The sequence below is a fragment of the Dama dama genome, chromosome X (genome assembly GCF_033118175.1).
Source record: "Dama dama isolate Ldn47 chromosome X, ASM3311817v1, whole genome shotgun sequence".
Taxonomy (NCBI): domain Eukaryota; kingdom Metazoa; phylum Chordata; class Mammalia; order Artiodactyla; family Cervidae; genus Dama; species Dama dama.
In genome coordinates this window covers 91,439,857-91,464,693 of record NC_083714.1, presented here as the reverse complement: position 1 = coordinate 91,464,693, position 24,837 = coordinate 91,439,857, and the positions used below count along the sequence as shown (strand labels likewise).

At 40.0% G+C, this 24,837-nt stretch overlaps 3 protein-coding genes and 1 pseudogene across 7 annotated transcripts in view; 1 reads left to right on the top strand and 3 right to left on the bottom strand.

The window, feature by feature from the left end:
* The window catches only part of P2RY4 (pyrimidinergic receptor P2Y4), a 36,241-nt gene extending 30,352 nt beyond the window's left edge, over nt 1–5,889 (bottom strand). Inside the window, exons 1-2 of one of the 2 annotated variants that reach the window (XM_061136505.1) lie at nt 5,814–5,889; nt 5,527–5,587 (exon numbers count right to left, since the gene is read on the bottom strand). The gene's annotated coding sequence lies outside the window, so the exon portion shown is untranslated. Of the gene's footprint in view, nt 1–5,526; nt 5,590–5,813 lie in introns of those variants that run through there. The other variant, XM_061136506.1, reaches the window with a different exon arrangement.
* Nucleotides 4,805–7,728, bottom strand: PDZD11 (PDZ domain containing 11). Its single transcript, XM_061136508.1, has 7 exons — nt 7,645–7,728; nt 7,033–7,132; nt 6,534–6,617; nt 6,210–6,266; nt 5,814–5,912; nt 5,527–5,587; nt 4,805–5,366 (listed from the first exon to the last, which is right to left on the bottom strand). Exons 2-7 carry the CDS (start codon nt 7,117–7,119, stop codon nt 5,332–5,334), a joined length of 423 nt encoding a protein of 140 aa, XP_060992491.1. The 5' UTR covers nt 7,120–7,132; nt 7,645–7,728; the 3' UTR covers nt 4,805–5,331.
* A 94-nt stretch (nt 7,729–7,822) lies between these two features.
* The window catches only part of KIF4A (kinesin family member 4A), a 128,322-nt gene continuing 111,307 nt past the window's right edge, over nt 7,823–24,837 (top strand). Inside the window, exons 1-7 of one of the 4 annotated variants that reach the window (XM_061136499.1) lie at nt 7,823–7,905; nt 8,275–8,418; nt 8,531–8,645; nt 14,463–14,653; nt 15,784–15,876; nt 18,379–18,545; nt 18,776–18,870. In XM_061136499.1, coding sequence (XP_060992482.1) covers nt 8,299–8,418; nt 8,531–8,645; nt 14,463–14,653; nt 15,784–15,876; nt 18,379–18,545; nt 18,776–18,870 — 781 coding nt within the window. In that variant the 5' untranslated portion in view covers nt 7,823–7,905; nt 8,275–8,298. Of the gene's footprint in view, nt 7,925–8,274; nt 8,419–8,530; nt 8,646–14,462; nt 14,654–15,783; nt 15,877–18,378; nt 18,546–18,775; nt 18,871–24,837 lie in introns of those variants that run through there. The other 3 variants (XM_061136500.1, XM_061136502.1, XM_061136501.1) reach the window with 3 other exon arrangements.
* On the bottom strand, nt 12,175–13,422 carry LOC133052116 (zinc finger protein Pegasus-like; annotated as a pseudogene).

Below are 24,837 nucleotides of genomic sequence, written 5' to 3'. Positions count from 1 at the left end.
GCTTTGGGGATAAGAAGATGTGATGGTACAGAATGGAGTAGGGGTCTCTCAGGGGAATCAATATCCTTTTCACCCAGGGTGTCATCTGGCCTACTTATTCTCACCCACTTTATGTACAAGAGCTTGGAAGGCACCTGCTGGATGAGCCCAGTACAAGGCATCACACAGTACGTTTTTGCCCCCTTCTTTGGCCGACTTACCTGGGGATTCTTTTCCTCAAAGTTATCTATTGTTAAGCGTTGAAAAGTTGAACCAGGACACTTTTCAAGGGCCATTCTCTACTTCTGGGTCTAAGACTGCCTGGTACTGGGAGTAGAGGAGGCGTACAGAGTAAGTATCTGCCCCTCCTTTGCAGGCAACCTTTGGCATTGACTTCCTGTCTAAGGTCATGTCCTTGGAGGACCGAATAGTGAGTGTTCACTCCCACGTCACTAACCCGGTACCTCAACCACTTAAGCCTATTCATCACAGTAGGGTACTGTAATGTAAGCCCACATTACCTGTGGATAAAGGAGAACTAAAAAGTGAAACCTCCACAAAAATAACTAAATAAATAAGAAAAAAAAGTGAAACCTCCCCAAATCACCAAACCCTGTGCTGTTTCTTATTCTGTCTCTTCTCATCTAATCTCTACCTATATGTAACAAAGTACAAATAGTCTCGAGTACTTAAATCTGTTGCTCTGTAGGGTCTTCCTTAATGAAAACAGTCTACTGAGATAGGACCTCTCTTAGGATGGTAGGCACTTACTTGGTTATAGCCATAGCCGCTACTTTTCAGGAACCCAATTTCCTTGACTCTTTTGATTTTCCCTTCATTAAATTCTAGCCTTTAGAAAGCTAGTTAGCTGCAGTTATGGAACACAGCTGGCTAGAAGCACTTTTGCAGCCTAATTTCTAGCAACATTCGTGATTCAATTATTGCTGTGGTTGTCTTCGACATCACAAGTGGATATTATGCCACGTTTTACCTGAAAAGGGGATTGCAGGAAGCAATAGAGGGGTTGGTAAAACTAGCACAGAGGATAAAAACAATACAAGCATGAGTGCATAAGGAAAAAAAAAAAAAGACGAGCAAAGAGAAAGACAGGTACGTTATTCTCTTTGAATCTCAACTAAACGTTTCAACTCTCTGCAACACATTATCCTGTAGACATCAACTTTTTTGAGGAAACAGATAAGTGGGCAGAAGATGTATGAGCATAGAGAGGTGATTATATCATTATCATGTTGGTGGGTAACAAGATTGATCTGAACAAAAGGAAAGGCATAACTAGTTCAACTGCTTCTGGCATATCTAGCTCAGTCCCAATGGGGAGGGTCTCAGTTCAGTTCTGTTCAGTCACTCAGTCATGTCCGACTCTTTGCAACCCCATGGACTGCAGTGTCAGGCTTCCCTGTCCATCACCAGCTCCCACAGCTTGCTCAAAATCATATCCATTGAGTCAGTGATGCCATCCAACCATCTCATCCTGTGTCGACCCCTTCTCCTCCTGCCTTCAATCTTTCCCAGCGTCAGGGTCTTTTCCAACGAGTCAGTTCTTCACATCAGGTGGCCAAAGTATTGGAGTTTCAGCTTTAGCATCAGTCCTTCCAATGAGTATTCAGGACTGATTTCCTTTAGGATTGACTAGTTGGATCTCCTTGCAGTCCGAGGGACTCTCAAGAGTCTTCTCCAACACCAAAGTTCAAAAGTATCAATTCTTCAGCGCTCAGCTTTCTTTATAGTCCAACTCTCACATCTATACATGACTACCAGAAAAACCATAGCTTTGACTAGACGGACCTTTGTTGGCAAAGTAATGTCTCTGCTTTTTAATACTTTACTCTATTTACTTGAGAGATTTACCTGTGTTGGGGATTAGAGCTTTGAGGCTTCTTGGTCCTAGGGAAGCATCATTATGCCTCAGAAAGGACTATCCCTATCCAGTAACTCTGGGTCAGAAGGGGGTCTTACCACTATCTGATCACTTCCTTCATTTCTCATTTATCCAGAGAAGTCTCTACAGAGGAGGCAGAATTATTGAGCCCAGTGCCAAAACCAGTTGCAATGCAAAAAATATAACTCATGTTTCTTTATAATCTCTCCATTGCATTTGTCCCTAGTTATTCACCATGGCTTACTCTTTCAGATAACCTTGGCTTATCCTATTGTGGGGTGGGGGTTAGGTTCATCTCCCTACTATGCAGTGCAAAGGCCTCGAATCATGTCCCTGAACCTGACCGTTGTTTTTTATTTCACACAGAAACACACACACACATACACACAGAGCTATTCCAAGCCATGGCTTCTGCCCTTCTTTCCAGAGGTTAATTCCTCTCTGCTGAAGGAAGAGGAGAGGATCCTTTCTCCCAGTCTTGCTGAGGTAGGGAGGGTACAAGCAGAGTAGGCAAACTTCCTTTGCTGGGTTGATGGCCAGGCCAATTTTTCTGCCTGACATACTGAAGGGGAAATGGGACTAACTTCAGCCCAAAGCAGCTGCCTGTTTTGCTTTTAGGTGAAAGGGATGAGAAGATAAAAAGTTCTTTTCTGTGTCTCCCAGAAGATGCCCCTGAGAGTTGAGATTTGACTCCAGCCACTTCACTCTACTACCTTCCTTCTTTAACACACACTTTGGTGGTGAAATCCAACTGGGACCCTCCAATAAGTCAGGCATCAAAAACCATTGTTCCAGGTGACAGCTTAGGCTATCTGTCTGCCTAATTTGATCAATTTGCTGGATTTGGGCTTCCCAGTTCCAGTCCTCCCCCACCTCACGTTTACGGTTTAAATACTTGGCCACTTACGAAGCTCTTATTCAATTCCTAGGCTTAGGAGTAAAACAGAACCCCTGAAAATGCTATCTTTTTTCCTTGACCACTTCTCACAGTTACAAGGTGGAAAGTTCTTGCAGAGTCCAGGAATCAATCCCACCTGACCATGTGGGATGTCTTACTGATAAACGACATCTGCAGGGGATGCAATTCTACAGCAGCTAGAATATCTCAAAGACCAACACAGTTCCTTCTCCATTGTTTTCTTATCTACACCTTCGATATATGACAGGTCCTTTCACCTCAGTCTCTTATTGTTTGCACCTTCTCCACACCATACCTACACCTCCACAATGCAGTTGCACCACGGTGGTGTCCCAACACAGAACCATTCTAAGTACCTCAAAGTAAGAACCAATTTAGGGCAAGAGGATTTTTGCCTCTTAGGCCCGTGGCACCTGGCTGGGACTTTTTACTCTGTTCACTACACTTCTTAGATGAGTTGTTTCAAAACCTTTTACCCACAGGGAGAGTCTTGAACCTCAACATTCAGTAGACTCAGCCAATATGCCTTTGTGCATCTCAGCCCCTAGTTTCTTACTCAGATGGCCATTGGGGGGCAGCAGAGCAAATAGGAACATATATTCTATGTGGGGCTGGGGGAGGATTTCGCTGGTGGCTCAGATGGTGAAGACTCCACCTGCAGTGGAGACCCAGGTTCCATTTCTGGGTTAGGAAGATTTCCCTGGAGAAGGGAACAGCAACCCACTCCAGGATTCTTGCCTGGAGAATTAATTCCATGGACAGAAGAGCCTGGTGGGCTACAATCCATGGGGTCACAAAGAGTCAGACACTACTAACACTTTCACTTTCCAGGAAACACAGAGACAGCTAGATTGACTGTACCTCCAGATCTGCTCACCAGGATGTTGCTACCTGACAATAGCACTGAGCCTCTAGAAGAGGTACCATAGTAGAGCTGGGGTTGCCGGGGGGCGGGGGATACTTATAGGAAGAACCAGAACTTCCTCACAGAGATATGTTACTACTATTTAGAACAGTTTCCCGTATTTGAAGACTTACTCAAATTCATTAAAAAGAAGTGGCATGGAAACCCTGGTTGATTAGTGCTTGGCAGAGTCAGTAAATTGGTTGGTTTGTGCAACATTTGGGGAGAGTAGAGTGGCAAAGTGAGTTAACTGTGGCAACATGAGTAGAAGTGGTGCTGAAAAGTGCAGAGGTGCAGCCTTCTAATTGTGATTTTTAAAAACTGAGGTATAGTTGATGTACACAATTGTACTGCGACTTTGAATAAAAAGATCTTTAAGTACAAAAAATAAAAAATAAATATATTTTTAAAAAATCATTTAGGCTACATCTCAAACCAAGAGCATCACTCTTCAGGGGGAAGGGCCTCAAAATATATATTGAAGTTTCCCAGGATTCTTCAAGGAAAATTTGGGACTTTCATTATGGGGTACAACTTCACCCCATACCTCATTAGATAACTTTCTATTCTTAATGGGTATTGTGAACATGTCAATGGCATTACATGTGGCCTGGAATATCTAACAATGGATTGCTAAGAACATGGCAGAAGGCTATTTGGGGGTTGGGGTGAAGACAAGGGGGAAATCAGCAAGCAGTCAGTACTACTCAACCGACCAGGTGGAAATTGGGAACCGATTGCTTACTACTATCCCTGAAAAGAAATGCATCTAAGCCTCTCCCTTAGTTTATGTTCCAGATGAAAGAATCTGGGAAAAGAGAAGACAGACTATATTAATACTGGTCCCTGAACAGAAGTGGCCATAGTTCATGGGGGAAGGGACACTGTTTCCTCCAGTACCCCTCATTCTATACCCATTCCTCAGTCATACTGCAGATAAGCTTCCTGGGTCTCCCTAACGTTCTGGCCAGAAAGGGATAATTGTGAAGCACATATAGTGTTCCTCTGTTGCTTCTAGTGGTTCCTCTCTTTGGAAGAGCTTTTATTTTTATCTCAAAAGCATTTACCACCCAACCAGTATCATTCAAAAGTCACACCAACATGTCCTCAGCATTGTGTTTTACTCTTTTGCAGGGAGAAAATAGAATGAGGGAAGGGAGGAAAACAGGGTTCTGCTGCAGTCTCCAAAGTGTATGGGTATATAGTATAAGGATGGGATGAGATGGTCAGGCAGATTAGCGGGGAGGCCCCCAAGATCCTTTTTTCTACTGATTTGTATATGCTAATGAAAATGACATGACATTTGTGGAATTGCCTAGCACATGGTATTCAATAAATGTCAGCTGCCTTCTCTAGCAGGGTTCTCCACAGGCTAAGAGATACCTAGACATCACCATCCTTCTCCTTCCAGGGTATGAAGCCCACATAGAAACCTAGGGAACTCAAAGCACAGGACAGTTGAGAAAATGCAGTTGGCTGGCTGGCTCAGTGCAGGGTCTCGTTGTCTCCCCATCCTCCCGACTCCACTCTCCCAGGGTGAGGCTGAGAGTAGTTTCCCAAGTGGTTTCCCTGAGACCTAGCTAGCTTGTCCTAGGAGATCCCATGTAGAGGGCTGTGGGTTGCAACTCTCTAGTGCACAGTCCTCTCTTTCTGGCGATGATAATCTTGGGGAAAACAAGAAAGAAAAGGAAGAAAAGCACAGGTTATTTTCTGGCCTGAGCTCCCAACTCCCCATCGCCAACTTGTGGGGCCTCTAGTAATCAGTATTTAAAGAGTTCCCACTGAGGGTCCTACCAGGTAAGCAAAAAAGAGAGAGGCACTTACTGTAGGGAAAGAAACGGACCCTCATGCTGATTTCTCGAGCTGTCTTCAGGATCTCAACAGCCTGGAAGGAACATGGCAGCTTGTACAAGTGAAGAGATACAACCCAGGACAGAATCGTAACAAGAGGAAAGTAGTTTGCCACTCCAACCTTCTGGGTCACCAATAGCTGCCTTCCTCTTATCAAGGTGAAATTCTTTCTTATCAAGTTACGCATTAGGCTAATCTTATCTGCTGCATCCTACCTGGGATGGCTTCTAGCCTCACCACAGCCCAGGTGCTGTGCTCACCTTGCTGTGCTCAATATCTTGGAAATCCACATCATTCACAGCTAGGACTTGGTCCCCTTCCTGAAGTCCTGCTCGATGTGCATCAGAGTCAGGAATCACCTGTTGGTAAGGAGAGAATATATATGATCAAGGTAGGATAATTTCAAACAATGTAAGTGAAATTAAGTGCTGTTCAAATGTAAGGTACTATACTGGTTGTGTGTGTGACAGAGAGAGATGATGTGGGGAAACAGGTGGCTTGCAAGGTAGGAAGTTGTAAGTGGGCAAGGACAGTCTCACTATGCCCATTCTATAAGTCTACTGAATCATCCTTCTCCCCAGCCTTGGGACATCAGGGTTCAGCAATCCGATAACAAAGGGAAGTAGCTATCCATATTGCCTACCAGGCAGACGCACCTTGGAGATAAAGATGCCCAGCTGGGAGGCCTTTCCTCCTCGGATGTTAAACCCCAACTGTAAGACAAGAGCACAAAAGGGGGCTCAATACAGACCACAAACACAGGAATATCTAGTAGCATCAATGTATGATAGCTTGCCTTATGCCCCTCAGAGAGCAGTCAGAAGTTGTGGAAGTGGCATCTCAGCTTTTCTGCTCATAAAAGGAAGTTTCTTCACCTTCTTATCTGCTTCCCAGTTCATCTCCCCCAACCATGGCCAGCTTCTGGGCCTGGTATGGACAAACCTAGCCTGAAATAAGAGGCAATTGTTCCATAAGCTCACCTGAGCTCCGGGGGGCTTCTTCAGTGTAACGATGCGGGGCAGAAACTGGGTCAACTCATTGTTGTAGTCTGGATGGTATACCCTCTGCAAGACATAGCAACCCCAGAAATCTTATTATCAGGCTTACTACTTTCATCCAGAACACAAACACATCACCCTGAAGCCAGGAGAAGGTGAAATCATGGACTTAGTTTAAGTAAAACAGATAACACTGTCCAAACAGGTAGATAGATAGCAATGGGGAAATGCTAGCGGCCCAGGAGCCCCTCACTTCTTTACCTCAACAGAATGAAAATTAGGGCTCTGAATTTCCAGAATTCTCTGGTGTAATGGACTCTGGTAGGAAGATTCCACAAGAAGCTCCCAAGGGGCCCAGTTGCTCAGAATCCAACTTCTAGCTAAGATTCACTCTCCCTTGAGCTTTCTAACTGCCATCCTACCTTTCATATATCATCCTGTGCCTATGGGAAAAAAAATTCCTTGTACAGATGGTTCCCACCTCATGAGGAGGAATCCATGCTGGGGGATTCTCATAGGCAGGCAGGAAAACCACCGGGTAGTCATCATAAGGAATCCGGCTGTCCATCTCCAGCAAGGACCTGGAATGGAAGCATGAATCAAAGCGGATGAAAATGGTTTAAAAGGGAAAACAGCCCAGCAAGTTTCAGAAAACAATCCCAACCCATTCCAAGACTGTCAGTCTATACGCCCAGCCCACTTCTAGGTAGGTGATAGATTTTGGGAGAGAAGGAAGAAAACTATCAACTTGGCTGAATATTTGGATGCCAACAACCTGTCTATAGATACACTATAGAAACAATCTGCTTTCTCACAACAATCTTGTGAAACATATGTTACCGTCCTCATTCTAGAGAGGAAGAAATCGGGATCGAATCTAAAACTATCTGACTACTTTCGAAATTCAACGGAATACTGATTCCAACTATCCATAGAAACTCGGAGCAAGGCACCGCCCACATTCCCTAATGTGATCAGTAATGGTGGAGGTCTGCAGATTGGCCTCTCCTTCACCACCAGCCGCCTTCCAGATCTCTTTCCCGCATTGTGCCTGAGTCCTGTGCCCACAGCACTGTAAAAGTTGTCTTACTACCTCTCCAACCCGCAGGCCTCAGGCGCCGAGTCTCAGCTCACCGCCAAGTCAGCCTGGGAACCGGAAGCGGATGTTAGGCTGAGTCGGAAAGAGGCGGGGTCAGGGCGCGACGCGCAAGTCCCCCTCCCATGCGTCTTCCTGCGCGCGCCGCGTGCGTGCTCCGCCTTCAGGCTGTCTACGCTCCGATTGGCTGGCGCCTCCGGGAGTGATTTGAAACTTGGCGGTTAAAGCTCTGGTTGGGACAGGGCGGCGGGAGACCTGGTAAGGGACGTTTAGTTTGGTGAGTTAAGGGGGCACCTTAGCTCAGGATCTGCCCTTCCCGGGACCCTGGTGCTTTGGTTCTTTGTCGTCGTCTCCGCTGGGCTTTTGCTTTCCATTTCAGAGGCCACTTCGCTGTTTTCAGAGGGTCAGGGTGATGGGCAGTCCTGTCGTGGCCAAGTCCGAGAGACAGTGACTTTCCCGACGCAGCGATCCCGCTGGGAGGGAAAGGCTGCCGCCGTAGGCTACCGCTGACTTCCCTAACCCACCACACCCTCCAAGGAGGGCCAGAGCTGAAGGAGGACGCTCTCCCACTCCTGCCGACCTACCAAGGTTTATCAAAGAGCATCTTTTTCTTTTTTTTACCCTCAGCAGAGACGGTGCGGAAGTAGGATCATGAAGGAAGAGGTGAAGGGCATTCCTGTAAGAGTGGCACTGCGATGTCGCCCTTTGGTCCCCAAAGAGATTGATGAGGGCTGCCAAATGTGCCTTTCCTTCGTACCCGGGGAACCTCAGGTGCGTAGTGGAGTCCTGGGCCTCCCTCTGAACAGCTGGTGCCAAATAGCAGTGAGGGGCATGGTCTAGCCTTTCGTTTTTTTACTTACTCCTTGTCGCTTGCCTTCTCTAGGTGGTGGTTGGTACTGACAAATCCTTTACCTACGATTTTGTGTTTGACCCCTCTACTGAACAGGAGGAAGTCTTCAATACAGCAGTAGCACCACTCATAAAAGGCGTATTTAAAGGTGAGACTGGTTGATTGTTCAAACGGTTCTTGAACATACACTATGTGTCAGGCACTGTGATTGGGTACTGCCAATACAGGAATGGATGAAACATGAGTCCTGTCTTCAAAAAGCCCACAACCTAAGAACTAACCCAATGAAAGTACCTTTATGCTATGTTTGCTTTCTATGGTTCCGCTCGTCGTTGGCTTGTATATGTTTTTGATTGTTTGCTCTGAAACCTCGTTAGATTTTAAGTTCTTTGATGGGTGCCAATGAGGGACTAGTTGAGGCCCAGGCACTGCAAAACCTCTTGAGGAATTCAGAGGTAAATAATACAGCTTCTGGGCCCTGAAAGAGTTCAAAGTCCAGGGGTAGGAGTGAAAGTAGACGACTACGTACACACTTTTAAACACATAAGAAATATTAAACTTTTTGCTTCATTTTTTTAGACAAAGGTATTTTAATTGTTAAAACCTTTGAGATTTCCTAAAGCCCCTGAATACACTGGCCAGTTAATAATCTTGATTACAGAAAGAAGCCAGTGCTTTAGTGTTATTTAAGACTACGGCAAAGTTCTGAAGAAGGGAGCAGTGCCAGAGGGGTGTCTAATTGTTAGTCTAATACAGTGGTTATTCAAGATTCAAAGGATTTAAAAGAAGTAGAACCACGGCATACTAGTCCTTTAAAGTTCAAAGGGATATTTATACATCATCTAGTCTATTTTTCTTTCCATCCAAAGTAAAGTGCTTTCTAGCAATATCTCTGTTAAGTGAACTTCCAGCGTCTGGTTAAAATTTTTTTCTTTGACAGAAATATCACAGATTGGTTTTTGGACTACTCTAATTGTGTTAGATTATATTGAGATGAAATTTGCTTCCCAGTAATTTCTACCCAGTGACATTAGTTCATCCCTCTAGACAAACAGAAGCCTTCTTCCAGGCAACAGCTACTCACATTTTTTTTTCACTTTTTAAAATGATGTCATGGCTTAAGACACATTGAACACTTTGTTTCAGATTTTTAAAATAGTAAAGCAGTAATTTCAAACTTAATTTCAAACAAATGTTGCAGGAACAGCGTAAAGTACTTTTTTTTCCTGAACCCTTTGACATGAGTTGTTGACCTGATGGTCCCCTGAATACTTTAGTGTGTATTTGCTACAAACAGGAGCTTTCTCCTATGTAACTACAATACGACCATCAAAATCATGAAATTAGAATTGTTACATCACTACCATCTGGTACTCAGACCTCATTCAAGTTTCACCAGTTGTCCCAATAATGTCCTATATAGCAAAAGGATCTAGTCCAAAGTCATATGGTGTATTTAGTTGTACTGTCTTCTTTATTATAAAACTCATTTAGTCTTTTGACTTTCATGATCATGACAGTTTTGAAAATCACAAGCCAAGTTTGTAAATACTGTTTGTTTATGATTAGATTCAGATTGTATATCTTTAGCAGGAATATCGCAGAAGTGGTGCTGTATTCTTCTCATTGAATCCTATGGGACAGCACACAATTTTGATTTGTTCCATTACTACTGATGTTCTTTATGATCATTTGATTAAGGTGATATCTGCCAGACATCTCCACTATAAAGTTAAACTTTTTCCTATCTATATATTTGGAGGACCATTATTTTATTCTAATTTTCTTCTAATTAACCAACCCTCCTTTCCTTTAGCCATTCCTAAAGAAAAATATGGCATCCAGACCCTGTATTATTCTGTTATCTTTCACAGAATGTACCGTCACAACTTCATAAGAATGTTAAAGTTCTACTGTTATATTCTGTTTCTTTTTTTGAAAGTGTGATTTTTTTTTGTTCATATATCACAAAAGCAAGGCTTCATTCACAATATGAATTACATACTAAATAGTTATTCCAGCATTAAACTGATTTCTGGAATCCCTAAACAATGTAGTGTGTTTTGCAACCATACTCAAGTTTTATGTTTTACATACAAAATACGTTCTTTACATCAAAGTACATATTAACAAAACTAAGTTCTAGAAATCATATATCCTCTAAGACTACTTAATGAAAAGTCCCTAGTAGAGAATTAAAAAAATAATAATACATCCATTTTTGTAGAACTTAAATGAAGTTTATCTCTGGACTTTTTTTTTTTTAGTTAATATTCCCTTTGTCAAACAGTTCTGCAGATGAATGGCAAACACCTATTTCTAAAATGAAATGGCACTGGAAAATAGCTAGTGAAATTTTTTCAAAGTAAAAGTATATCCTTTACTTGAGTTTCAAGAAGTTGTAGCTACATACTATATTAATAAAAATCTGAAATAAAATTATTCCCTGTTAATCCCTTTACAGTTTCTTAAAAAAATATTAGTGGAGATAAATTATCTACCAGCTTTAAAATCTAGTTATATTCACTGAACAAAAATAAATTTAGTTTCAGAACATTGCCTGTTAACAGTGAAATATTATTAATAGTCCATGTTAAGCTTTTCTCAACTCATTTCTATAAAACATTTGATTAAAAATAAAATGGGAGAAACATTTAATACTTAATGGAAGATACCAACATCTTTCCAATATAGAATTTAACTCACAAAAAATTTAAATTAAACCTTAAATATTTTAAAAAATACAATACCAAAAAAGATTCTAATGTAGATTTGCTTCAAAAATATAGTGCATTTAGAATTAACTAGCTTTCAAGAATTGATACCTTTGGAATACAACTGTATTCCAACTTTAATTCATAGGAATTTTAAAATTATACATTCTAGTTTATAGTTCTGAAAAAAAAAATCTGAACTAAATTGCTCTTTCAAACATTGCTCTTTCTTTCTTCCTTGTCAGAAAAAAAAAATGTGTTGGTCACTACTTGGCCCAGAATATACAGTTAATAAACTGGTTCTAGCATGAGAGGTCCTCCTTTTTGTTTAATGAAAGCTTTCATTTTCTGTTTTGTGGTGTTGCTTTTATATGAAGAATAAGTAGAAAAAAAATAGCCACAAAAGTGTCAAAATGACAGCATCCTGTTTCTGACAATATATACATACAAGGGCCAAGTTACACATTTGGAAGTGACTGCTCTAAAACTAATCTGAGCTGTAAGTGCTAAAAGCAACAGCAGAACAGACTGCAGACTTTAGATTCACAAGCCTCAGATTGACAAGGAGAGTTATGTGGAGAAACTCCTTGATGCTGCTCTTTCAACAGTGCAGTGAAGATTAGTTTAGATATTAAACCACAAGAACTCATTCTAATGGCTTTGTAGCATTTGGAAGAGAGGGCAGAAGATACATTAACTTGGCACTTTGGGGTTTTTGTGGACACATACCACCAATATGTCCCTTTTACTTACTGTAAGTGTAGAAGTGCTTTTTAGTTAATACTTAATAGTTACAATGTTTGCTTTAAGAAGACAGTTAGTAACACTTTCAAGATTTGAATCAAATTTTAAAAATTATGCAAAGTACACAGAAAGCAAGAGTTAGTAACAATATATTTTATTGTGTGACCAAGCTGTCCTCAGAGTAAGCTAGTTATTACACAATATAAAAATGACAGCCTCCTATTCAAATTTATTTACTCTAGATTTATATAGCAGGGTGGGAGCTGGAGTGCTCGGCTGGCTGTTTCCCATGCTCGGACTACTCGTGTGGGCACTTGGTTCACTGCTTGGACCTCCCACTGGACTGTAGTTCCTGTGACTGTGTGACGGCTGAGGTTCAGGGCTGGTGGGAGAGGAACTCTAAGGGATACTTGCTGACACGACAGAAACTACTGCCTGGGTAGAGGGCTGCTGCATCAGTGAAGGGCTTCTTGGTGCAGGGAACTACATCAGGGGGTGCGAGGTTTTGGTTTTCAAGTGGCAAACTGGACAACTGTCCTGCTAGAGTTGAGAGCTGGTTTAATGGGTTGTCAACCATGAGTTCTTGGGGGTCTCTTGGCAGGCCACCTGTTGGTGTGGTTTTGCCATACTTTCATAGAAGTCAGTCTGGATATTTGGGATTTCATGGATAAAATCATTAAGATAGTCTGGCTCCTGAACCACTGTGGAAGGTGGGCTTAAGTTGATTAGTGCTCTTCTGCTATAGCTCAGATTGCTAATTTTCTTTTGTAAACCCCCACACATTCTCTTGCTGCTTAAGGAAGACCAAGTACCTTTAACCTAGTGCCATTTTAGATTTGTGCTTTTGATGATGGGACAGGATGCTTCAATCACTGCAGCAAAAGGAACACAATCCACATTTGTATGGTTTTTCTCCTATATGGGAACACATACGGGCTTCCAGATGATGATCATAGGCAGATGCACATGGGCATAAGTGACATCAATGAAGTTTCTCACCTGTGTGGATTTAAATGTGTTCAGTGAGCCAGGCGGTGCCTTTGCTGGCATAGTTGCAGTATCGACACTTGAGCTTTCCATCAAAGGTCCTTTCAAACCCATTTACTAACATTCCTGAGTTTTCATCCAAGGAAACTTCAACAGATGGGATGATTGAGTCCATTTTGATCACTATCTGTTCCAGCTCCCTGAAGAGCCTCTCCTTCTTTGTCCCCACTAACTGATCCAGAAATCATGTTGACATGATGAGTCTGCTGAGTCAGGTATTCCTGGAAATCTTTCACGAAATCCAAAGGCTCTGGTTTCTTTTCACTCATCTTTGTTTTTGAGATATTTTTATGGAGTTTACAGTTCATTATACCTTTTCACCCCAAATCAATTTCCCCCTTCTCTTGCCATTCCAACATTGATGAAATGTAGAGTAATTTAAATTTACTCTGGAGACACAACAAGGGACTCCAGAAGGCCATGGAGGGAATTTCAACTAAACTGAAAAGCCATACAGAGTTCACCTGGCAGCCACACTGAGTAACCCCCACCACCTTGTTCAACGCTGCTGCTGTCATCATCAGTGTCTTCGTCACTGCCGCTGCCCTGTTTGTGTGTCTCCAGGTCCCTTACTTTCATATTCTTAACTTGGGAAACTATGGGAATTATAGTCTTTAGAGGCAATATAAAGTAGAAAGTGATTTCAATATATATGTGTTTGGTTAATATTGCTCTCAGCTGCAAAGATAAAGCCAGTATTTTTCAGTCAGCTCAACAGCACCCTGAATTTTTTGTAAAAAGTGCTAAAACTTGATTTCCCCAGTTATTAGTATATATACATATCTGTGATATTGCAGATGATTATGAAATGTTATTCTCTTGCCCCAGAGTCATGCCAGTTGATATTAGCAATCTATTACAGTGAAAATCTCAATGTAACATCTTAAGATCTTCCAGAACATCAAGGTCTTCATTTAGATGAATAAGTTCTCTCAAAAAGGAAAAAGAAAAAGGACATACATCACATTGAATCATACTTAAATGATGACATTTCTATGAGGAACCTGTTAATAGGGTTCAAATGAAGACTTTGTTAATCAAAGAAATACATGTTGGAATCCCTTCTATCCATGCATTTTCTAAGACTTCCATTTAATTCCCATAATTTAGAATTGTTCAGGTAGAAAGCAGAATTCTAAAACCCTGAATGGCCTTTAGACAGTGACTTGGTCACTATCATTATCTCAGTCATATCTTTTTAAGTGTTTTACTTCCTAGCTTTTAAGAACTAGCAAGAGAAGCACACATGTGGGTTAAATATTTTTCTTCTTTGCTTATTTGGAGTAGTGCAAAGTCATGGCACCCATATAATTTTTCTTTGTGTCTGACATTCCCAAGAGACCCTTGTGTCCAGAGAGCAGTCTCAGTTCTGCTACAAGTAATTACTGAAAGAAATGGAGGGCATTGATTGGATGAAAATATTTGAGTCATCACTACACATGTGACTTCTGTTTTGCCAGGATACAATGCAACCGTCCTGGCCTATGGGCAGACTGGCTCTGGAAAAACCTATTCGATGGGAGGTGCATATACTGCAGAGCAAGAAAATGAACCAACAGTTGGGGTCATTCCTAGGGTAATACAACTGCTCTTCAAAGAAATTGATAAAAAGAGTGACTTCGAATTTACTCTGAAAGTATCGTACTTGGAGGTAAATGATTTATCTTTATTCTGAATTCAAATTTATCTTTGGGTAGAAAAATAAATGCAAATTGAATTTTTCCTGGTACGAGTCAAATTAATAAATTGAATTTTTAGTAAATTGCATTTTAATAAATTGATAGAGAAAACTTACTGGCTCAGTTGGATCTGGCTCTCACCCAGTTCTTTCCTTGTCAGAATAGTCTGTTTAATCTGATTGTTAGAGAAGTTGGCATTCCCATATAAAAAGAAGATAGGAATACTTTGAGTTTGGCCTCTATTATTGATTCCCTGTAGAGTCTTTAGAAAAATATTTGATATCCCTTTACTGTTTTGAGGCTTGAGTGATCATACTGCTACTCCATGAAGAATGTTTATAAAAACTGGGTGAAGTATTGAGCTGTGTAAGTAATGATAGGGTGTTTATTCAACAGATATTTATTGAGTACCTACTGTGTTACAGGCCCTGTTTTAGGTATTTGGGATATATCAGTGAACAAAACAAAAGTCCCTGCTTTTGTGGATATTTTCATTCTAGTATATAGTAGTATACAAATAGACTGACCAATTACATCTAGCCCTCATGATACCAGAAACACATACCTAGAGAACTTAGAACTTATGATAATCTACCTGGTTGATTCCATAGCAGTGATAAGATGTCTTATCTTTAAGGAGCATAATTAAATGTATATAATTTAACAAACAAACATGGTGCTTACTATGACACAGTACTTAAAGTTCTGGTTGTTGTTGAAATATTCATTGCCATTCACCCTCCAATAAGGACCTATTACTTACATTTTAACAAAATCGGTGAAGTTGATGTTATGACCATCAAAGAACTGAATTTAGATACCCGTGTAACTTTTCATTGTGTCTACTATTCCTAAGAAGCTCACTCTCAAGATAGCAGTTTTAATTTTGTTACAAGTAATAAATGTGAATTTATTCTTATAAGTATCAATGATTACATTTAGGGTTAAAATCCTTTTCTTAATTATAAAAAATATGTTTGTTGCAAAAAAAAATTTTTAATACAGAAAGTCAAAGAATTTTAAAAATCACCTGTGGTCCCACAACTCCTTGATTACCACTGTTGACATCTTGTTTTTACCACTTTGTTTTCAATAATGCCAGATTTACAATGAAGAAATCTTGGATCTTCTATGCCCATCTCGTGAGAAAGCCTCTCAAATAAATATACGGGAGGATCCTAAGGAAGGCATAAAGGTGTGTTTGTCTCTCATTTGATGTTATTTTAAAATGTTGGCCACTTCTAACTGTTCACACTCCCTTTATTTGCCACTGTGGTTTTAAATGACCGTTAGCACCTCAGTCTTTTAGGTTCTGTGTGAATTAGGTCCTAATTCCCTTTGTTAATCTAGAATTCCTAGATGGGAACTCTTGTGGGGAAGGAAGTTTTACCACCTTCTTATTACCTCTTGCTGCTGCTGCTAAGTTGCTTCAGTCGTGTCTGACTCTGTGCAACCCCATAGACGGCAGCCCACCAGGCCTCCTCTGTCCCTGGGATTCTCCAGGCAAGAATACTGGAGTGGGTTGCCATTTCCTTCTCCATATTACCTCTTGAAGGAATGCTAATATCAGTTAAATATTTATTGGCTATTTACAGAGTTCTGAGGCTAGGCTGTCCGTTATGGTAGTCACCAGCCACAAATGGCTATTTAAACTTAAATGAACTGCAACTGAATATAGTTTAAAATTCAGTCTCTCAGTCACACCAGCCACATAGCAAGTGCTCATGTGACTAGTGGCTACTGTATTAGATAGCACAGATATGGAACATGGTCATAGAGAATTCTGTTAGCCCTGTAAGAGATATTGTGCTAGATCTCTGTAAGGATATTTAGAAAGTAAGATGATAAAAATTTTGAGTTTACCATAGGAAGAAGAGATCACTTATTTGAGAGGCTTTTGTCACATGGTATAGATGTAGGCTGAGGACCTGTAGCTGAACAAAGTTTGAGGCCAGGTTGGGAGTTTTGTATATGGGAGTGGGCCAAATCCAGAAGCCAGTGTTGAAAACAGGCAGAGTTTGGTTCGAGCAGCAGCTTGAGTATTCAGGAGTGGGAGAATTTGAGGAGGGGAGTAGATAAGAATAGGGTAGTGCAGACTTAGTAGACTTGGTACAAGTAGACTTGGTAAAATAATACCTTATCCATCTCCCTCTCCTTCTCTCTGCACCAAAAGTTGAAATTTAGGCTGCAGGTGCCTGAGAGGCAGATGCCTGTGCTTCTGGAATTTTTTTTTCCTTCTGAGCCGTTAAGTCATTAACCAAGCACTAAGGCAAAGCTTGAAGGATCAGACCTATTTTGAAAGCCTGATAAGCGTGGAATACAGGAAGACAATTTGCATGGTGGGGATAAGAAACCTGGGTAAAATGCATGCTATCACCAGAAAGAATGTTGGTACTTAGCCAGCTCTTGACCAGCTAAGATCTTCCGTGTGCTTAAACTATACTAGAGCCGGAATTAAATCCCAAACACTATTTGAGGGGAAATTTGCAATACAGAGAAGTGTGAATTTCTGATACAAATTGTGGTGGGTAAGGAAAAGTTTGTAAGTACTGTTCAGATGGGATGGATGGTAAGAAGTAAGTAAAGAAGTAAGGGCATTCTTATAGTAAGGAATAGCTTAAAGCAGGAAAGCAGAAAATATACTCATGGGGGGAGTAAGACTAGGTTAGTCTGTCTGGATTAGAGGATATGTCTTAGGAACTAATAGGAGCTATGTTAAGACCAGATTATGAAACCAGACTAAAGAGCTTAGTTTCTATCCCTGTGAATAGTATATAAGCTACTTAATACTTCCTGTGCCTACTTTTATCAAGTTTTTATCTTATGTGTATATCTCTGACTAAGTTAGCTCCTGGGAGGTTAGGAGAATATCTTAAAATCTCTTTGTACTCTCATTATTTCACATGAGGCTTAGGAGTTTGGTGACATTTTAGGAAGCAGGATTTTCAGAAGGCTAAACAAGAATGGATTGAAAAGGAGAGACTAGGATGAGGGAGGACAATTTGGGGAAACTGCCTTATTTTTCAGGCATGTGAAGTAATATGGGTCTGGCTTAGACAGGTAGATATGGAAAGGAAAAGGAAACAATGGATTCAAAAGAAGAATTATGGAGAGTTGATGATAGATGAAAAATGGAGGAAGAGGAGGAATTAAAGGCAAATCTGAAGTTTTGAGAATAGAGATCTAGAAATGAAGAAGTAGTGGAGAGAATCACTGTTGGTAGAAGGAAGATGAGTTTGGTTTTGAAATGTAGGACTAGAAATTAGGGCCACAGATGTTGATTTGGGAGTTATGGCATACTAAAATTGTAGCATATTAGGGCTAGAACAGACTTCATTATCATCTAGTTCAATCTCCAGAAGGCTCCAAGAGATTTTAACTTATACAGATTCTCCTGGGTAGATACAGTACCAAACCTAGGACCCTGTTTTCCTAATCCAGTGGAAATTGTACCATGCTATTTTCCCTAGTGAAAATGAAGTATAAAATGGACCCAAGATATAGGAAAGAACATAGGGCCACATGGAGGAGAAAGTAGCAAAGAGAAATACTACAGCTATTTGTGTTGCCCTTACTGTTCTTAGGGCCAAAGCTTACCTTCACTTGGGGCTCCCTGGAAGGCACTTATCCATTGCTACCCTAAAATGATAAAATATTTGAAGTTGAATTATAAGAGTTTTTTCTTTCTCCGAATTAGATTGTGGGACTCACTGAGAAGACTGTTTTCATTGCTCTGGATACTGTTTCCTGTTTGGAGCAGGGCAACAACTGTAGGACTGTGGCCTCCACAGCTATGAACTCCCAGTCATCTCGATCTCATGCCATCTTCACAATCTCCATAGAGCAAAGAAAGAAAAGTGACAAGTAAGTTACAGTTTAAAGAGTTAAGATTTTTAATGTTAGTTCTACTAAATTTGAATAATAGGTTGCTTCTTGATTTGACAAATAATCAAACATCAGTACTCTGAGCACTAGTAATGAATCGGTCCATTTAGACTGACTTGAAAGAAAATGAGAGCAGGCAGATGAGCCTTGATACTCACCTACCCTCAAAGTTGTGTGCCGTTCTCGCTTACATCCTGTTATTTTCATAGGAATAGCAGCTTTCGCTCCAAGCTGCATCTCGTAGACCTTGCTGGATCAGAAAGACAGAAGAAAACCAAGGCTGAAGGGGATCGTCTAAAAGAGGGTGAGAGTAATTAAGGCTACAGTCATAGATAAAAACCTCTAATACTCTTATTGCTATTGTTTTGGTGTCTTGACTGGAATATTTCAGGTCATGTTCTAACAGTACTGACAATTCAAGTTTGAGGCTGATTTCAGAAATGGTGGAAAACTGTTTCTTTCCCTTGCACTAATTTCCTAATTTAGGTATGAGATTTGGATCTGGTCCTTGGTTTGATTTCATCTGGCCCAGGCAAGTTTTTGTTTTGTTTTACCCCCAACCACTTATAATTAAAATCAGTATACTGATTCTGTCATTCCAAGTATTCACTATCCTTCCCCAGATGTTGTCACTTACAAACCTCATCAGCATGGTTTCCATATCTTCATTTAAGTTGTTAGATGTAAATGATGATGCTCCTAAGGCTAGAAGAACCCCATGGTGTATGCTATTAATATTAGAAACCTTCCTCTAGCATGCTAGTGACCTGGTAATCTGCATGCTTTGGGAATGGTCTTTCAAGCAATTATTAATCTAGCTAACAAAAATTAACAACCAGCTCCCATTTCTCAATTTATACTTATTTATCTTTTATGTCATAAAAGATTTTGTCAAATGCCTTGCTAATATCCAGATATACTATGTCTACCATATTTCTCATGGCTACCAGCTTACTAACAGTGCAAAAAATAAATAAGGATTAGCCTAAATTGACTTTTTCTAAGTGAATTCAAGCTGGCTTCTAGTGCTTATTCTGCCATTTCTAGGTTCTTGCAAGCCATCCCTGTAATACTCCATCCCTGTAATAATCTAGAAGACTTATATCAAACTTACTGGTCTGTAATTTATGGAATTAACTTAACCTTTTTTTTCCTGAAAATTGAAATTACATCTGCCCACTCTTCTGGAACATCCTTCTCTGTGATTCCTCAAATATCATTGACATAGCTTCAGCATTCTTGTTTGAAATAACTCACAGTTCCCTCAGCTATAATTCATCTGGTCCAAGATACTTGAACTCTTATTAAAGTAGTTGAGTTCTCACTTACTACTTCTCTACTCATATTAGGCTTCAGTTCCCTCTTGGGAACTGAGAAGGCAGAAACAGAAATAGTAATTGAGGAATTTTACCTCTTTGTCATTTATCATTATTCTACTGCTGACACAGGGTAGAGACCTATTTCTTCCTCATTCAGCTTTTTGTTCTGAATATATTTGAAAGTGCCCTTTTTGTACTATGTTTGTACTTTTGAGATTTATCCTTCTTAAGACTATTTTTAAAGGTTCTTGTGGCTCCTTTATCTTTTTTAGGTGTGCAGTTCTGAGGGTTTTTTTTAAAACAGCTTTATTGAGATATAATTCACATGCCATAAAATTCACCCACTTAAACTGTACATTTCAACGGACTTTTGTATATTCAGAGTTGTGCAACCATCACCACAATCTAATTTTAGAACATTTTCATCACCCCCCAAAAGAAACTCATACCCATTAGCAGTCACTCCCCATCCACACCCCCTTCTCTAGCCCTAGGCAACCACTAACCTATATTCCATATAAATGGAATCACATAATTTCTGGTCTTTTGTGACTGTCTTATTTCATTTAACATAAGGTTTTCAAGGATCATCCATGTTACAGTGTGTATCATTACTTCATTCCCTTTTATTGCTGAATCATATTCCATTATACAGATATACAACATTTTGTTTGTCCATTCATCAGTTGTATCCAATTTGACTATTTTGAATATTGTTCTGTGAACATCTATGTATAATTTTTTATGAGGACAAATGTTTTAATATCTGTTTAGGTATAACCTAGGAGTGTTATACCTGGGTCATATGATAGCTGTTTACATTTCTTTAAAATAGTAACATGTGATGAATATACCATAAAACTCACTTTTTTAAAGTGTATAATTCAGTGACTTTTTTAGTATATTTGCAAGGTTGTACAACCATCACTACAATGAATTTTGGAATATTTCATCATCCTCAAAAGAAACCCACACCCATTAGTAGTCACTCATTTTTTCCCATTGTCTATCTCCCCCCACCTCACCTCCAGGCAGTGACTAATCTGTCTTTATGGATTTACCTATTCTGGACATTTCATATAGATGTAATCATACAATATGTGAGCTTTTGTGACTGGATTCTTTCATTAACATCTTTGCTGGGTTCCTTCCTGTTATAGCAGGTATCAGTACTTCCTTCCTTTTATTGCCAAACAGTATTCTACCACATGAATATATTAAGTTTTTATTTATCCATTCATTTGTTGATGGACATTGGAGTTGTTTCCACTTTGGGTTATTATGAATAATGCTGCTATGAGCACTGGTATACAGGTTTTCCTGTGGATATATGTTTTCATTTCTCTTGGGTATATACCTAAGTGGAATTGCTCAAATGATAATTCTATATTTAACTTTTTGAAGCACTGCCAGACTGTTTTTCATAGCAACTGTACCATTCTACTTTCTTACCAGCAATATATAAGGATTGTAATTTCTCCATATTCTTAATTGTTTTACTATGTCTTTAATTATAGACACCTAGTTGCTATGAAGTGGTATCTTATTGTAGTTTGGGTTTGCATTTCCTTGACAGCTAATAATGCTTTGTGAGCTTCTCAGCAATTTGTGTATCTTCTTTGGAAAAACATCCATTCAGATTCTTTGCCCATTTCTTAAATTGGGTTATTTATATTTTTATTACTGAATTGTGTGTGTTCTTTATATAGTCTAGATACTATCCCATTGTCTGGAGAAGGAAATGGCAACCCACTCCAGTACTCTTGCCTGGAAAATCCCATGGATGGAAGAGCCTGGTAGTCTACAGTCCATGGGGTCGCGAAGAGTTGGACACGACTGAACGACATCACTTTCACTTTACGCTTTCATGCATTAGAGAAGGAAATGGCAACCCACTCCAGTGTTCTTGCCTGGAGAATCCCAGGGACTGGGGAGCCTGGTAGGCTGCCATCTATGGGGTCGCACAGAGTCGGACACAACCGAAGCGACTTCGCAGCAGCAGCCCATTGTCAGTTACATGCTTTGCAAATGTTTTCTTCCATTGTTTGGGTGGTTTTTTTCAGTTTTTTGAAGGTGTCCTTTGAAACACACATTTAAGATTTTTTTATGAATTCCTCTCGTTTGTTTTTTTCTCTTATTTCTTGTGTTTGGTGTCATATCTAAAAAATCGTTGCCTAATCCAAGGCCACAAAGATTTATGTCTCTATTTTCTTCTAAGAGTTTTGTAGTTTTAGATGTTAAATATAGATCTGAGATTCATTTTGAGTTAAATTTTTTAAACGATTTATTATTTGTTTATTTTTGGCTGCACTGGGTCTTTATTGCTGTGCCTGGGCTTTCTCTTGTTGCAGCGAGCAGGGGATCCTCTTTGTTGTGGTGCGCAGGCTTCTCATTTTGGTGGCTTCTGTTGTTGCAGAGCGTAGGCTCTAAGCGTGCCGGCTTCAGTAGGTGCAGTGCATGGGCTCAGTAGTTGTGACTTTCAGGAGTACAGAGTCAGTAGTGCAGCACAGGGGCTTAGCTGCTCTGCGGCATGTAGGATCTTCCTGGACCAGGGATTGAATCCATGTCCCCTGCATTAGCAGGCAGATTCTTAACCACTAAGCAGCCAGGGAAACCTTTGAGTTAACTTTTATATATGGTATAAAGTGGCAGTCCAAACTTTTATCTTTTGCATGATGTAGATATTCAGTTATCCCAGCATCATTTGTTGAAAAGACTATTTTTTACCCATTGAATTGTCTTGGCATCCTTGTCAAGGAACAGTTGGAATCTCAGTTCTATTCCATTGATCTATATATAGATATATCCTTATGCCATTACTACACTGTCCTGATTACTGCAGCTTTGTAATAAGTTTTGAAATTGAGAAGTGTGAGGGCTCTACCTTTGTTCTTTTTCAAGATTACTTAGGCTATTCTGTGTCCTTTGAATTTTCGTATGAATGTTAGAGTCAGCTTGTCATATTCTGCAAAGAAGTCAACTGGGATTTTTACAGGACTTGTGTTGAATCTGTAGATCAATATAGTAAGTATTGGTGTCTTTCAAGTTTTTCAAGCATTTCAATTCATAAACATCAGATGTCTTTCCATTTATTTAGTTCTTGTTTAATATCTTTCAATAATGTTTTTTTTTAATTTTCATTTTTTAATTTTAATTTTACACTACTTTTGTTAAATTTATTCCTGAATATTTTGTTCTTTCAATGCAATGCTTTTGTAAATGGAATTGTTTTTACTTAATTTCATTTTCAAATTATTTATTGAGCTTTTATATTGATGTTGTGTGTGCAAGCTTGCTGAACTTGTTATTTCTAATAGTTTTTTAATGGATTCTCTAGAATTTCTATTTACAAAGTCATGTCATGTGTGAACAGAGATAGCTTTACTTCTTTCTTTCTGGTCTGGATACCTTTATCTCCTTTTCTTACCTAATTCTCCTGACTAGAACCTTCAGTACAGTGTTGAGTAGAAGTGGTGTAAGTGGATGTTGTTGTCCTGTTCCTGATCTTAGGGGAAAAGCATTCAGTCTTTTACTGTTAAGACTGATGTTAGCTGTGGATTTTTCATAGATCCTCCTAGCAAGTTGAGGAAATTCCTTTCTATACCTAGTTTGTTGAGTGTTTTAATCATGGATTTGTCAAATGTTTTTTTCATCATCTATTGACATGATCACATTATTTTCTGTTCTGTCAACATGGTATATTGCATTAATTGATTTTTGGGTGCTGAACCATCTTGTACTCCTTAAATAAATCTAACTTATTGTTTTTATATCTCTCATGACTTTACTGGACTAATTCTATAATTCCCTGAGGTTTGTGGTCACAGAAGTGTATGCTCAGTTACTTTGAAGTGAAGTGAAGTCGCTTAGTTGTGTCCAACTCTTTGTGACCCCATGGACTGTAACCTACCAGGCTCCTCAGTCCATGGGATTTTCCAGGCAAAGATATTGGAGTAGGTTGCCGTCTCCTTCTCCAGGGGATCTTCCCGACCCAGGGATTGAACCCAGGTCTCCTGCATTGTAGGCAGATGCTTTACCATCTGAGCTACAGTTAGTTAATGATTGGTCATACGTGCAAGTATGCATGCTAAGTTGCATCAGTCATGTCCAATTCTTTGTAATGCTATGGACTGTAGCCCACCAGGCTCCTCTGTCCATGGGATTCTCTAGGCAAGAATACTGGAGTGGCCTCCTCCAGGGGATCTTCCAGACTTGAGGATCGAACCCACATCTCTTACGTCTCTGTATTGGCAGGCAGGTTAGCACCTCTTGGGAAGCCCAATGATTGGTCTCATTTCCTTCAATGCCTTGAGCCTATAACTCTCTTCCAGCATTTTCCTAGGGCTCTGAGTTTGTGTTGGGGCTTACCTTCAATGCCCAGGTTCTTTACAACTCTGTCTTAGTTTTTACTTCTTGAGCAGAGCCTCAAAGTCAGCCAGAGGTATAAAATGAGGGCCTTTTAGGTGTTTCCTGAGCATGCATACAGCTTTCTAGCTCTCCAGCAATTTTAAAGTCCTCAGTGGACATTTCACTCCCCAGATCTTCCTTTTAAGTTTTCAGCCAGGCTCTTGTTTGGCCATGGCTTATTAAGTCTGGTGTGTATCATCACCAGATATTTTTATATGCATGTATATGCATGGGCTGCCCTTGTGGCTCAGCATTATAAGAATTCACCTGCAATGCAGGAGAAGCAGGTTCAATCCCTGGGTTGAGAAGATCCCCTGGAGAAGGAAATGGCAACCCACTCTAGTATTCTTGCCTGGGAAATCCCACAGACAGAGGAACCTGGTGGGCTACAGTCAATGGAGTCACAAACAGACATGACCTAGCAACTAAACAACAACAGCAATATATATATATATATATATATATATATATATATATGCACATTTAGTAATATATTTGCTATATGCCTTTTAAAATTTTGGCATTGCTAAATTAATTTATTTCCT

What these genes read in the sequence shown, in the direction of transcription:
- PDZD11 (XM_061136508.1), bottom strand. Translation starts at nt 7,119, where the DNA reads ATGGACAGCCGGATTCCTTATGATGACTACCCGGTGGTTTTCCTGCCT. An exon ending in CATGGATTCCTCCTCATGAG is followed by an intron (nt 6,618 to 7,032) that starts GTGGGAACCATC and finishes TATGTCTTGCAG; the next exon opens with AGGGTATACCATCCAGACTA. An exon ending in AAGATATTGAGCACAGCAAG is followed by an intron (nt 5,588 to 5,813) that starts GTGAGCACAGCA and finishes TGTTCCTTCCAG; the next exon opens with GCTGTTGAGATCCTGAAGAC.